At 36.8% G+C, this 13,839-nt stretch overlaps 1 protein-coding gene across 8 annotated transcripts in view; it reads left to right on the top strand.

Moving 5' to 3' along the window:
- Positions 1 to 13,839, top strand: part of DROSHA (drosha ribonuclease III) — a 128,930-nt gene that overhangs the window by 61,178 nt on the left and 53,913 nt on the right. For 7 of the 8 annotated variants that reach the window (XM_057540691.1, XM_057540690.1, XM_007192255.3 and 4 more), the window contains 3 exons: positions 3,248 to 3,372; positions 4,999 to 5,098; positions 6,874 to 6,981. In XM_057540691.1, the coding sequence (XP_057396674.1) occupies positions 3,248 to 3,372; positions 4,999 to 5,098; positions 6,874 to 6,981 (333 nt within the window). The remainder of the gene's footprint in view (positions 1 to 3,247; positions 3,373 to 4,998; positions 5,099 to 6,873; positions 6,982 to 13,839) is intronic. The other variant, XM_007192254.3, reaches the window with a different exon arrangement.

Below are 13,839 nucleotides of genomic sequence, written 5' to 3'. Positions count from 1 at the left end.
TAAATTTTTTGCTTTAAAATTTGCTTCTAATGTTTATTTTGAGGTAAAAATATAAAAATCAAAGCAGAGAATTAATAGATAACTAGTTTTCTCTTATAAAGAATATGCTGTTTTATATATTTATTAAAAAATTATTTTGTCTAAAATGTTATTTCATAAAATAGTTATATATTGGCATCTTACCAGGATATAGTTTTCCAAAAGTGGAGAATTAAAATACTTCTATGTAAAGAAACAGAGTAGTCTATTTAAACAAAGCTGTTGTTTTTAAAAGGCTGCCAAATTGTTTAATAGCCTTGATTCATAAAAATAAAAACTCTGGATCAACTTGTTGTAGCATGACAGTAACATCTGCACAAGCAAAATGTTGCTATTTGCAAATCAAATATTCCAACTAATACTGATTATTTTAAACAAATCTAGAAAGTGAAAATTTAATAAAAACGTATTTAAACATTAAAGTTGTTTAAAACTAAAAAAGTTATACAATTTTTACTGTTATATTGTTTAGCCACAAAAATAATTATTAAAGTAACTTTAAAAGAAGTATACAAGTCATAGTACTATGCAGGTGTGACTCTGGACTTAATTTTTCTTTAAACAGTTGCACAAATTTACATTTCTTCTGTCAGTTTTATAGTTGGGTCAGAGGATGGGTGGGTGTGATGGTGGTGGGAGACATGCCTTTTCACCTTGGTAGGTCTGCTTGAAGAATCCCATGATTTACTGTGGAAGCACTTTCACCCTGGGGCTTTCTTCCATAGCCTGGTTAAAATTTCCTAAGATCCTAGGATCAGTTGGAGAGCTTTTGAAAATATAAGAATGCCCTGATGGACCCCACCCCATATGCTCCACGTAATGGGGTTCAAAGATCTGTAGTTTAAAAAAATAATCCCAGTTGCTTCTGGTTCACTCCTTGCTTGTTTTTGAGCCAATGGCATAGAGGATATTTACTCCATTACCATGATCATCATTCAACTCAGTTGTTGAAGGACTACTACGTAAGCCAGGTGCTGGTGAAGTATATAGATTATATATGTTGCTTGTCCAGCTGCAAATTCACAGCATATCTATATGAAAGGAGTCTGTGATGAATTATTGAATCAATGGACCAATCTGAAAAGGCCGGTCAGGAAAGCTTGTAGTTTTTGGTGAGATCACTGGGCCGGGCTGCCAGGTATTCTTCATAAGCATTCCACTGTGGTCTTTAAGGAATCAAGAAATTGTATAAATTATTGGCACAATTGAATGTACATACTACTTGAGATGGTATATGGCCAGTTTTAAAGATAATAAGGAAACCACAGGTTAGTCAGGGTGAAAGGTTTATGTTGCAAAGTAATTGGAAATAAATTAAGAAAGCTAAGTTTGGGTGCCAAGCTTAGGGACATGTTGAAGTTAATTTTTTTTTTCTTTTTTCAGTATTTAGTATTTAGTCTTAGTGTAAAGGAGAAAAATATTCTGAAAACTCAGTATAATAAAACATCCTTTCATTATATCCTTTTGAGAATAGGGCAGAATAGACATGACACCACATTTCATCCTCTGCAGTACTTGCGTTGGAAGATTGCCCAGTGGTAAGGATGTTGCGGAATTTATTAAAATTTCCAAACCATTATGGTCACATTAAGTACTTTATTGCTGCAGAACTTAGAAGAATTAATCTCCCTCCCTAGGTACTTTGCCTCTGCTGGGGAATACTTTGGTCATTGGCGAGAATGTTTTTTATTCTTCTACAAAAATGGTATGATAGATACTGTAGGGTGTGGCCAAAGTCTAGAACTTATTTCATCCCCTCCCCCTATAAATTAGAGATACTATGGATATTTTAAATCACTGTTTCCTCTATTGATACCATAGCATGGTATTCAAAATCATGAAAACGTGAATACTTCACTAGCGTTTTTCCATGGTGCAATCCCTCTTTTAAAAATGAATTCTGCTGCTCTGATGCATAAAATATTGGAAACAATTCTTAGACCCAAATAACATGTTGCTACTGTTGATGGGCATTTAAATAATTTTATCTTAGGTTTTTTGTGACCAAAATCTTCTCCAATTATTAATTTTGAGAGCAGAGGTCAACTTTTCAAGATGCTAGTAAAATTTTGACTGTTAAATGACATTGAAATATTCTTTAAAAACTGAAGTCTAAGTTGTTTTTTCACTAATGTAGATGAATTTACACAACTCTTTTTACTTTGTCATCAACTTGTATTTGTCACATGGCTGACTAGGACTACGGTTGTGGGTAGGGTAACCAGCTTGTCCCAGCTGCTGGGGGCTTTTCCAGTCTTAACATTGAAACCCCTGTGTCCTGGACAAACAAGTCATAGTTGTTGGGCATAGCTGTTCAACAGAATGAAGCTCCTTGGCCTCCATGGGGATCAACTCTATAGCCTTGGCTCTAAAGCAACTGAGCCAAAGACCCCACAATCTCTTAGTAAGAATTTAGTTTCTAATTAGGGACTGCCCTGAGCATTGAGTATAAGCAAGGAGGTTGCTAAAGCATACTCTCTGTGATTTTACCATCTTTTCACAAACTTAAGCTTTCAAGATGAAAGATATTTTACAAATGGATCCTCATACTTAAGTAACTTAAGAAGGAACCAGCTGTTCACTTCTTTTTTTATTAGACTTGGGGGGGAAAAAAAAAGACTTATGAAGCTCTCTATTAAAATTTAAGAATGGCCTACATGGACATAAGAGAAGCTTAACTATTTGGTCTTTGTACCACCATACCTTTTAATTTAAAGGTATAGAATTAAAGGAATACACGAGGTACACAGAGCACTAATGGGGGAAAAAATGATATAGAGGCATCTGTCTGTGCCTCCTGAGTAGAAATAAGCTATTCATTTGAAATGTGAAATTAAAGCAGAATAAGCCAGCATATCTCTTTCTGGTCATGTGGAATACTTCCTCTGTGCCTTTGGAGAGGTTAAGGAAAAGTTACATCTGCCTAAGTGTCCTTTCAAAAGTTTAATTTTTAAAGGTTTCTATGTGGATGGCAAACAAGGACAAAATCATTGTTCATTATGCCAAATGGCACAGACTCATTTATAGGGATGACATTATAGATTTTATATAGTTTAGCTGCTATGATTAAAGGGTTTTTAAATGACATTTTCCCTTTGGGGATGAGGCTTTCCTAGGGAAAAATCCTATTACTTTCTTCCCTACTTAGACTAAAGACAATTCTTAAAGACTTCTTAAGGGAATAAATGGCTTTGATTTTTCTCCCTAGAAACCAAGCTCTGTCCGCATCGATCAACTGGATCGCGAACAGTTCAACCCCGATGTGATTACTTTTCCGATTATCGTCCACTTTGGGATACGCCCTGCACAGTTGAGTTATGCTGGAGACCCACAGTAAGATATTTTTCAGTGTTTGTCTTAGCCAATTTCACCTTCTACTAACAGCTGAATTAGCGAGGAATCCCCTTTAGTGGATTTTTCGTTTTTAAAAATTAAGACCTGAAATGAGCCATGTTTCCAAATTTAGGTTACCAAATGAAGCAAGTTTTGGTAGCTCCTGAAGAATTATTTTCTCTACATGTTTGACTGCAGAAAATTATTATTCAATAGATTATCCTTGGCAGTCTTGGTCAACATGAGTCCTGTATGTTTTTAACCTTTAAGGAACTTTTCCTTTATCCATCATTATAGTACTTACTGTTATTATTCTTTTTTATTTTTTTCAGTGCCCTCTAGAGGAAAGTAGCGCCATGTTGGTTCTTAGCACTGCCACATTTACACAGAGTTCTGTTTTTTGGGGACATCTTAGTAAGAGCTCAACATCCCATGCAAAGTCAAGGGTTGTACTGGAAGGAGAAGCCATGACTTCTGACTCTTAGAATTGATGTTACTTTCCAACTGGCATGTTAGTGTTTTGCTGGGAGAAAATGAAGATGTGTGGGAATGGAAATAGTACCATTATATTCTTCAGGAGTGTTTGGATTCTCTACCTTGTTAAACAAACAAACCGTTTCCTGATTTAATTTTTTTAAAGGATTCATAATGGGAGAAAAGGGCATGGGAGATTTTCAATTCATAAATCCAATTCTGGCTGATATATTAGAAGAGGCTAAAGGGTTTTGTTCTTTTTTCCCCCCTTTGGATAAAAGTATGAAGCAGTGAACCAGGCACTGTGTAAGTACTTCTTTCTTTCCTCCATTCTCTAAAAAAATGTTATCAAAAAGGAGACACCCAGCTAAGGCCAAGAAAGGAGCAGTTTCAATATGACAGAAAATCTTTGGAAAGTCCCTTCTTTTCAGAAAAGTGTTAGTAGAATGTGATTAGGCTCCCGTGGACTCAGATGGCAGGAGTGTGAACTGATAAAAGACTTCATATTCTCTTCATTTCCAGGATGCTTTAACTGTGAGCCAGGTTATAACATATTTGGCTACAAATATGCTTATTTTTGTCATGGCATACACAAATTGATATACACCACTTGTCTTTTTTCCCTTCCCAGTGGAAAAATGGATGTATGTAGCTATGTAGCTTGGGTGTTGTCCCAAAGGGGGTTCTCTTTTCTAATACTCTCCAATTTTTACTTTCAGTGAAGGCATTTTGGACACGGACAGTATCTTTATTAAGTAAGGGGTCTTTCTTTCAACAAACAGCAGAAAACACATATTTAAATAAAATGTGTTACTTTCAAAGAGGTAACAATGAGAAACCATACATGTTTCTATTGGTTTCTGTGTGTCTCCCTAGGAATTTCTTCCAGAGAGATTCATCCGTATAGTGACACCTCATTTTCAACCCATATAGGCAATAATCAACTTAATAAGTAGGTTCCAGATGACTCTTGGTCATCCTACTCCTCAACCCCCCCAGATCACATCCTTCCATAGAATGAAGGTCTGCTGCCATTAAGGATATTCACAAGAATGCATTTATGATTGAGTAGGCCTGTTAGAACACCTGGCTTTATTGCACTTTAGATTTGCCTTCTTTTTGTCTGAGGTGTCTGTCTGTCCTTTTCCTTAGGTACCAGAAACTGTGGAAGAGTTACGTAAAACTTCGCCACCTCCTAGCAAATAGCCCTAAAGTCAAACAAACTGACAAGCAGAAGCTGGCACAGAGGGAGGTCGGTATTGGACCTTGTTCTCCTGTGACTAATGGTGATGCACTTCAGGTTTATTTGAGATTGTTTTTACACCACACTTCTAGAATAAGATGGAAAGAAACTTTTAAAAAAATCGCACTTTATTCCCCTCCTCACGTTAGTATGCTGATTGATTTTTTTCATCTTTTAGTAGCTAAGGGACCATTTTCCTCCCCTAAAAAGGCCAGTTTTTTAAAGAAAGTTGGGAATAAATATAGCTTCTATAGAAGTTAAAGTTTAAAACGTGCTGGATCAGCCTTTTATCATTATTTAGACTGCACATAGTACCACTTATTCAAATTTCGTGATCTTAAGGTTGTAAAAGATTGGCTTCCATGTGTCTGTTAATTTGGTAAGGTGAACTGATTTTCTAAGGTTTTATATCCCAAATTCCATATTTCTTTACTAATGGGTAGTATTATCTGTATTCTAGGATCATTTGTGTTTTAGTTTTAATTTTAAGAATAAATGGATTCAGTATCAACATAAATTTTGTCTCAGTAAGGTTTTATTCTGTTGCCATAGTGTAAGAGCAAGGTGGGGGTTTTTTTGTTTGTTTTTTAAAAATATTTATTTATTTATATGTTTATTTATTTATTTATTTTGGCTGCACCAGGTCTTGGTTGTGGCACACGGGATCCTCATTGCGGCATGCAGGATCTTTAGTTGCGGCATGCAGACTCTTAGTTGTTGCATGCAGACTTCTTAGCTGCGGCATGCAGACTCTTAGTTGTTGCATGCAGACTTCTTAGCTGCGGCATGCAGACTCTTAGTTGTTGCATGCAGACTTCTTAGCTGCGGCATGCAGACTCTTAGTTGCGGCATGCATGCGAGATCTAGTTCCCCAACCAGGGATCGAACCCAGGCCCCTGCATTGGGAGCACAGAGCCTTACCCACTGGACCACCATTGAAGTCCCAAGAGCAAGGTTTTGAAGCTGGCAAAAGTGTCTGAATTCTGACCTCCTCACTTTCTGTGACTTGAGTCAGTCAGCTTCATTATAAAGGACAGAACCAAGGCCAAGAGAGGCTGACTGAAATGTCCCTCTGTTGGTGCACCCAGGGAAAAAGGTGGTTGTATGGACTTGAAAATACTCCATTTAACTTTCCTCCAGTGGTATTGGCCTGTAGTAGGAACTTAATCAGTGGTGGAGCTGGTGGTGGTGGTTCCTGTTGTAATTATGAATTCCTATGAGATTTTTATTGAATAAGCATACAAGTATAAAATTATTTTTTATCATTTATTATTTGAAGGGCGGCATAAAAGGGAAGAGTCAGTTCCTGTTTATGTCTTGCAGAAGTTTTGGATCACTGTCTTTTTTTAATAAAATGTACCCTTGCTGCAAGGGTTTGCAAATTGGATGGCAGCTTTGACAATTACATGGGTTTCTGGTTTATTTACTGATTGTCTTTCTTATATGTAAATGCTTAACGTAAGGCTTGATTTAAATATAATTTTTACATGCTGATTTCAAGTTCCAAACACCACATTTTGTTTCTTTTTCAGTAAAAGGGCATTTTTTGTTTGAACTCGCCAGAGTAGTTGATTTGGTTTAGTTTTTTTCTTATCCATTTACCAGGAAAAGCTGGCTTATCCCCAAGGCCTTTATTATTTTTTTTAAAATCTAATTTGGCAAGAAGAGGTTTGACTACCTGAATGTAAGGGTGAATGAATCCAGCTAATTTACTAATGCATGTTGTTTGGCTTAGTATTGCTTTAGAACTTAAAGGTTGCTCATCATAATGGGGTCTTTTCTAGGAAGCGCTCCAAAAAATACGACAGAAGAATACCATGAGGCGAGAAGTAACGGTGGAGCTGAGTAGCCAAGGATTCTGGAAAACTGGCATCCGTTCTGATGTCTGTCAGGTGATGATGCTTCTAAGAACACAATTATACCCAAATATCTCTTCCTTTAAAAGGCATCTGGCACTGAAGTCTTCCTAATTCTGAGAAGTTTCTGCAGAACATATTACCTGTAGCTAAATGGAACACCAACTATAAATTGTTTTCTATCATTTGGGTTTTGTTTTTGTGTCAGTTTTCGTGTTGTCTTGTTTCGTTGTGTGTGTGTGTGTGCTTGTGCATGTGCACGGTGGGGGCATGGGAGGCACTGACTTAGTAATGCTCAGTTCTGTCTCTGTACACTGAATGAGGGCAAGTCTGTTCTTCAAATGCGTCTGCCTGTTTGAGCTCGTGGGTAGGTGCCTGTCAAAAGAGATCCTCCAGCAGCTCTACAGGCATATTCCTGAAGGTGGTGTGTACAAACTTTACAGACTGATGACTCCGACTTATATTGCAGAGAACGCAAGGCATTTATGAACAGAAACAGTATACATTTCATGTTTGAGCCAAATGATAATATTTTTTCTCTGGGTAAACTTAATAGAGGAACATTTCAGCTATATATATAACTGGCTCACTAATAAGTATTTTTGTTTTCCTTATGGGTGGAATTTTTACCAGATTAGAGGTCCCCAAAACCCAGCATGTTCTTTGACTCTTCACGTGATTCTTTTGTTACGACTGATATTGGTTGCACTCCACAGGAATTACAGTAAAGGAAATGATTGCCCGGGCTGGGGTCAGGTAATGCCGTTTGCTGTGTTCGGCCTTTTGGAAGAATACTTCCAGGCTGCCACTTATCTGTTGTGATGGTAGCATGTATTGTAATAAGTTCACATGCTCTTAGGTATTCATTTCATCATAATGAGTTTTCTTTTAAAAAATCAATGTTGGCCTTTAATTATTGTATTGAACAGTGGAATGTAATCGTATCATTGAAGGAATTGCTATGTCATTCATTTACCATGTGAAGCTAAATGTTTTTGTGCTAGGATGAACTGCTATTGATGCAGTATTGCTAAATAGTTTGAAAATAATCATCTACAGTGGTAGCCAGTACATCCACCAAGTCCTCAGTTATTTTGCCAGTTGACCAGTTTTTTTTTATACTGTGAGTATTTTCAGAAGTGACTCTCTTACTTCCATTGATTCTTTCTTAGCGCCACTTGGAGCCGTATCACCCAGTTTTTCTGTTTGCTAGTGTTTCTTCAAAACCCACACAACACCATAATGCCAACATAATGTCTTAAGACATCATAAGAACAATGAGTGGAATCTTCAACAATCTGCTCAAACTCTGGTGATCTTGGTGATAAGTCAAAGTTGATCGTTTGAGATCATAACATTGTGGAGTGTTAAGAACTGGAAAGGACCTGAGAGTTCTTCTAGTTCAGTGGCTTTTAAGCTTGTGTTTTTGGTTGACTTTGAAGTTTTTTTGTTTTTTAAACAAAACCCTATGGCGCCCTAGTTTGTAAAAAGATAAAAAAACAACTGGTTGGTGAGTGGTGAGTATGAAGGGAGTATCCATCCCATTGTACGAGAGATCTCTCTCCCACCCTGTGGAGCAGTCCTTGAGGCAGTTTTGTCCCGCTGAACACAGTTGTTTTTAAAGCATTGAGCTCTTTCTACCTTTGTTTTGGTAAAACCAATAGGGGTGCTGAATGATGTTCCCCTGCCGTTTTCTGTCCTTCAGCTGTGACACAGATAGCTCCTCAGCTGGACTGAAAGCGGCCTGAGCACTAGGCTATCTTCTCTCTCTCTGTGCGTATTATTATATTTTACATTCTGCTTTGAGGTTGTTAGGCAAACACACTCAATCAGTTCTTTTGACTAACTGGTTGGAGAAAATGGACCTGATTAAAACTTGGGCAAAGGTGAATACTTCTTGATCTAATAATGGTTCCTCCATCTGGAGAACTCCTGCTCTTCCACAGAAAACCGGCATCTGTTTCAAAGCCATGCTTCCATTCTCCTCTCCTATTTTTTTACAAGTAACATTGGCTCTTAACTATATATTTAATTTCTTATCCCAGAATAAATGTTTTCTTTTTTGTGTGTGTTCCTTAAATAAGATGGCAGGTAGCATGTAAGAATGTAGTTTAAAACATTCAAAATAAATGCATTTAGTGTTTTTGGTAATGAAGAATAAGAATCTGATTGAGAAATAGCAGTTAAATGAAATTATACACTGAATACTCTGAATAACCCTTAAGCCTGTGAAAAAATGGACTCACTTAATTTTAAGACAAAAAGGCTGAGCGCAGCTCTAAAATTGTTGGGTGGGAGCAGGGAGAGGTTTCCTCTATTTGGTAGTTCATCGGTGTAGAACCTCCTTTTTGTTAGTAATAATTGCTAGTGGGTTGCTAGCGAAAGCCTTGTGATGCTCTCTGGCTGCCACTGGCGATAAAACTATTATGATGAATCTAAGGCAGAGCAACCTAAGGACCAGCATCTCACTCTAGAAGCGTAATTTCCCAACCAGAGAAAACAGCAAGGGTTGTTAGAGATAAGAAAATTCTACCTGATGCCCCAACCAGTGTTAGGAGGAATGGAAACCTACGGGTGGTCCAGTAACCTGTAATTACACGTGAACTAAATGCAGACTCGAACCATGTTTAGAGAGAAACTGTTGAAAGATTTTCTCAGTGTTACTGCTTGTTAGAGTGAATTCCGTGTAATATGGAAGAAAAAGCAGAAATCAAAACCAAACTGAGGCTGAGAAATTCAGCATTATGACTCAGAAGAGGAAAAAAGGTATCACGTGGCTACAGTATCTGTGCTTTCAGAATGGGGTTTTGCACACCGAAGTTGAATTGGTGTCTTAGAGGAGTAGGTACCTGTGCCCTATGCTATGCTAAGGAGGTTGTCCATGGAAATCAATAAACTGAATCACAAGAATAAGGGATGAATAAATGTGACACACAGAGATGTCAAAAAAAGGAGCAAAGAACCTGCATCAGGACAGTCATATAACCAGTATGAGGCTCATGCAAAACCGGAGGACACTACAGCTCCTTATTTTTATGAGGAGGCTGGTGCCTGACGAACTACTGCTGGCATTGAGAAGAAAATCAGAGTCGTGGCTGGTGTTTGTATTGAGTGGACAGAGAGTTGTATTTGGACTGATTAATAGCTGGCTGTCTTCCTATAGTGACTATCTAGGATGGGATGAAAGCCTGCCATGTGTTATCAAACTAGCTGATGTTCTTGCTCAGTGATTTAGCAGGTGATGACTGAACAGTGAAATGAAACATCTCTAGGGATTAAGAGATTTTGGACAACACATTGAAGGAAGTATTTTCTAAGTTAAAACTTGGGGGGAAAAAGGAAGAACCTCTGAGAGGCATATGGCTTCACAGTTATTGTTAACAAAATTTTTAGACCATGTGAGAGACTTGATTTTTTTTTCTTTTTTTTTTTTTTTTACTAGAGAAGTAATGCTTCTTGTGAAGAAAGGGAAGAAGATTTTGCTTAAAAGCTAACTGGCCTGATAGAGAACTATTATTATAGTTTTATTTTTAAAAATATCAATATTACAGTATTATAATATCAATATACAAGATTAGAGAGGAAAGTATAATGAACTCCATGGACTCATCAGTCAGTTTCAACAGTATCAACAACATTTCTATAATACCAAATGCTAGTCAATGTTCACATTTTCCCGATTAAATTGCCTATTTATTTGCCTATTAAATTTATTTGCCTGTTTGAAATGGAGTACAAACAAGATCCATACTTTGTGATTAGTTGATGTTTTTTTAAGTCTCTTTAAACTGTGGGTTCTCATTCCATTTCTCCCTTTGCTTTCCTTGCTAATTTTTATTGTGGAAGAAACTGGATCAGGTATTCTGTAGAGTTCCTAATCTCTGATCAGGGTTTCCTTGATTGCAACTTTATGGGGTCATTTAATGCATGTTTCTGTCCCTTGTATTTCCTACAGATTGGTAGTTAGATCTAATACTGTGCTATCTAATACAGTACCACTGGCCACACATGGCTATTTGAATTTAAATTAATTAAAATGAAATTAAATGAAAAATTCAGTTCTTAGTTGCCCTCACCACATTTCAAGCACTTAATGGATACCTCTGGCTAGTGTCTATTGTACCAGCACAGATATAGAATATTTCCATCATCATAGAAACTTCTGTTGGACAGCAGTGATGAGTTTAAAGTTCTTTTTTTCTTTTTTTTGGAGGACTTTTTCATAGGGAGTAGTGTGGTCTCTCTCTTTTTTTTTAATATATTTAAAAAATATATTTATTTATTTATTTGGCTGCGCTGGGTCTTAGTTGTGGCATGTGGGATCTTTGTTGCGACATTTGGGATCTTTAGTTGCGGCACGTGGGCTCTTAGTTGCGGTATGTGGGATCTAATTCCCTGACCAGGGGTCAAACCCGGGCTCCCTTCATTAGGAGTATGGAGTCTTAACCACTGGACCACTAGAGAAGTCCCTGGTCTCTCTTTTTTGTGTGTGACGTTATTAGTTATTGATGAATCATTACCGAGGCCCAGTAATTCATTAGGAGTTGCCAAAGTGATATTCTGTCTTTCCTTCTGCATTTATCAGAATACTTTTAAAAAGAATATTCCCCTCACCAACTCTTTGATTACGCTGAGGTACAGATCCCATATAGGACAAAACCAAAAAATTGCTCATTCTATTTATTCCATAATACATACACAAACAGTAGTCTTAGAATAACAGTATTAGTGGCACCACCAACAATATGATTATGGGAAGTAGTTGTTTGTTTGGGGTCTTTTTGTCTGTGATTATAGCTATATCCCACCAGGCATGCACTCTCAGATTACCATGTTTTAAGGTCATTTGTGCTTATACCACAAACTGGATACACAGATTGATTTATTTTATTTTACTTTTGATTTTAAAGTTTCCTTTTAAAAATTACATATTGTCTTATAATTATGTAGAATATTTACCATGATTCCAAACTCAGATTTACAAATGCAATTATGTTTTTTAAAAATCTAATTTCTATCTCTGTTGCTTCCACCTTGTTCTTGCCACTTTCCTTCCCACCCCAAAGGTAACCATCTTTTAGAAATGATTTAATTTTTCCCATTTTAATATAAGCAAATAGACACACACACACACACACACTCTCTCGACATATGTGGCCTCCCCTCTGTCAAACTGTTTTGAAGTTTTGTGGTCACTTACGAGGTCTATTTTATTTGCCTTTTTTTTTTTCTTTCCATATCTCTTTTTGTATTTAGGAGAGATTATATTTTTGTTCTAATGTTTACCTTTATTGTATAATTAAACTTCTCCCTCCTCTCCCTCTCTTTCTATATGTGTGTATCCCATTGTCTGTTAATGAAAATAACTACTATCTGCTACAGCTGGCCCTTGAACAACATGGGTTTGAACAGCTTAGGTCCTTTTGTCTCAGTGTCCAAAGATTTTTTTTTTCTTTAAAAACTAACAGTAGTTTTACTAGAATATGTCTCAGCTCTTTTTGGTCAATTTTTTTCAGATATGCTGTGTGCCCTTTCAATGTATACTTTCACATTGTCTTTCATCTTAGGAAAGTTTTCTTGAATTACTGATTTCATTATTCTATTGTTTTGATTTCTTTTTTTTTTTATAAGGACTCCTATTATATGCATCTTGTATCTTCTTTGCTTATTTTCCATATCTATCATTTTCTCTTAAATCCTTCATTTTTTCTGATTTTTTTATTTTTTCTAAAAGTTTTTCTTTTTTCCATCTTTTATTTCTCAAAGACACTATTCATTGGTTAATATGCTGTTGTGTTCCTTCTGTTTAGTCTATATTCTTGAAATCATTATTTCCTTCTGTCTTTTTCCTGAGTTTTGTCACTTCTTTTCAAATCTTTCTTTCCTCTAGTCATCTCATTTCTGAATTAATATAGTATTTATTAATAGTTGTCTTTATAAATGTTATTGTTTTCTTAATTTAGTTTGTTTTGAAATAATAGGTTACAGCTTTCATTGGTTTTATTGGCATGTCTTTCTGGCATTTTATTATCGGAGGTATCTTGTTCTATTCCTTTTGTCTATTTTCTTATAAAATCCTTGAGTGTGATTTAATCATGATTCTTTTCCATTGCTCTTTAAGTTAAATCATGTTAAATAAGTGAAATATTTTCCTGTGCTCTTTTTAAAAAATATTTATTTATTTATTTTTATTTGTAAATTTTTTTTGGCTGTGTTGGGTCTTCGTTGCGGCATGAGGGATCTTCGTTGCAGCGTGCGGGCTCTTTGTTGCGGCACACGGGCTTCTCTCTGTTTGCAGTGTGCAGGTTTTCTCTCTAGTTGTGGCATGGGCTCTGAAGTTTGCGGCACACAGGCTCTCTAGTTGAGGCACACGGGCTCAGTAGTTGTGGTGTGCGGGCTTAGTTGCCCCATGACATGTGGGATCTTAGTTCCCTGACCAGGAACCAAACCTGCATCCCCTGCATTGGAAGGCGGATTCTTTACCACTGGACCACTAGGGAAGTCCCTATTTTCCTATACTTTTAGAAGGAAATGTAAGCCAGAATAGTTCTCATGGTTCTACAGCCTCTCCTTCTGTTGTTTTTGCAAAGTGATTAAAAAAATGGGGGAGGGCGGGTGCTCATCATATCTGAGATCTGCTGCGTCTGTTTTGTTCCTCTACTTTTATCTGGACATTCTCTTTCTTTTGCCCTTTATTGTTTCCCTCCTGCTAAATGTGGCTTTTACTCCTAGCACTTTCTTTACACCATGGGGCTTTACCCTGGAAGGGAACTTGAGTTTTTAATTTTGAGCATTTTTAGGGCCCAGGCTTCTCCCACAGTGTTAGACTGTCCTCTTATACTCATCCAGTGAATTGGATTCTGCAGAGCCCTCTCCAGTTTGGGCCACAATTCC

This window comes from Balaenoptera acutorostrata, chromosome 2, assembly GCF_949987535.1.
Source record: "Balaenoptera acutorostrata chromosome 2, mBalAcu1.1, whole genome shotgun sequence".
NCBI classification, from domain to species: domain Eukaryota; kingdom Metazoa; phylum Chordata; class Mammalia; order Artiodactyla; family Balaenopteridae; genus Balaenoptera; species Balaenoptera acutorostrata.
The sequence above is the reverse complement of the archived record's forward strand: the minus strand, read 5'-3'. Positions and strand labels throughout refer to the sequence as shown.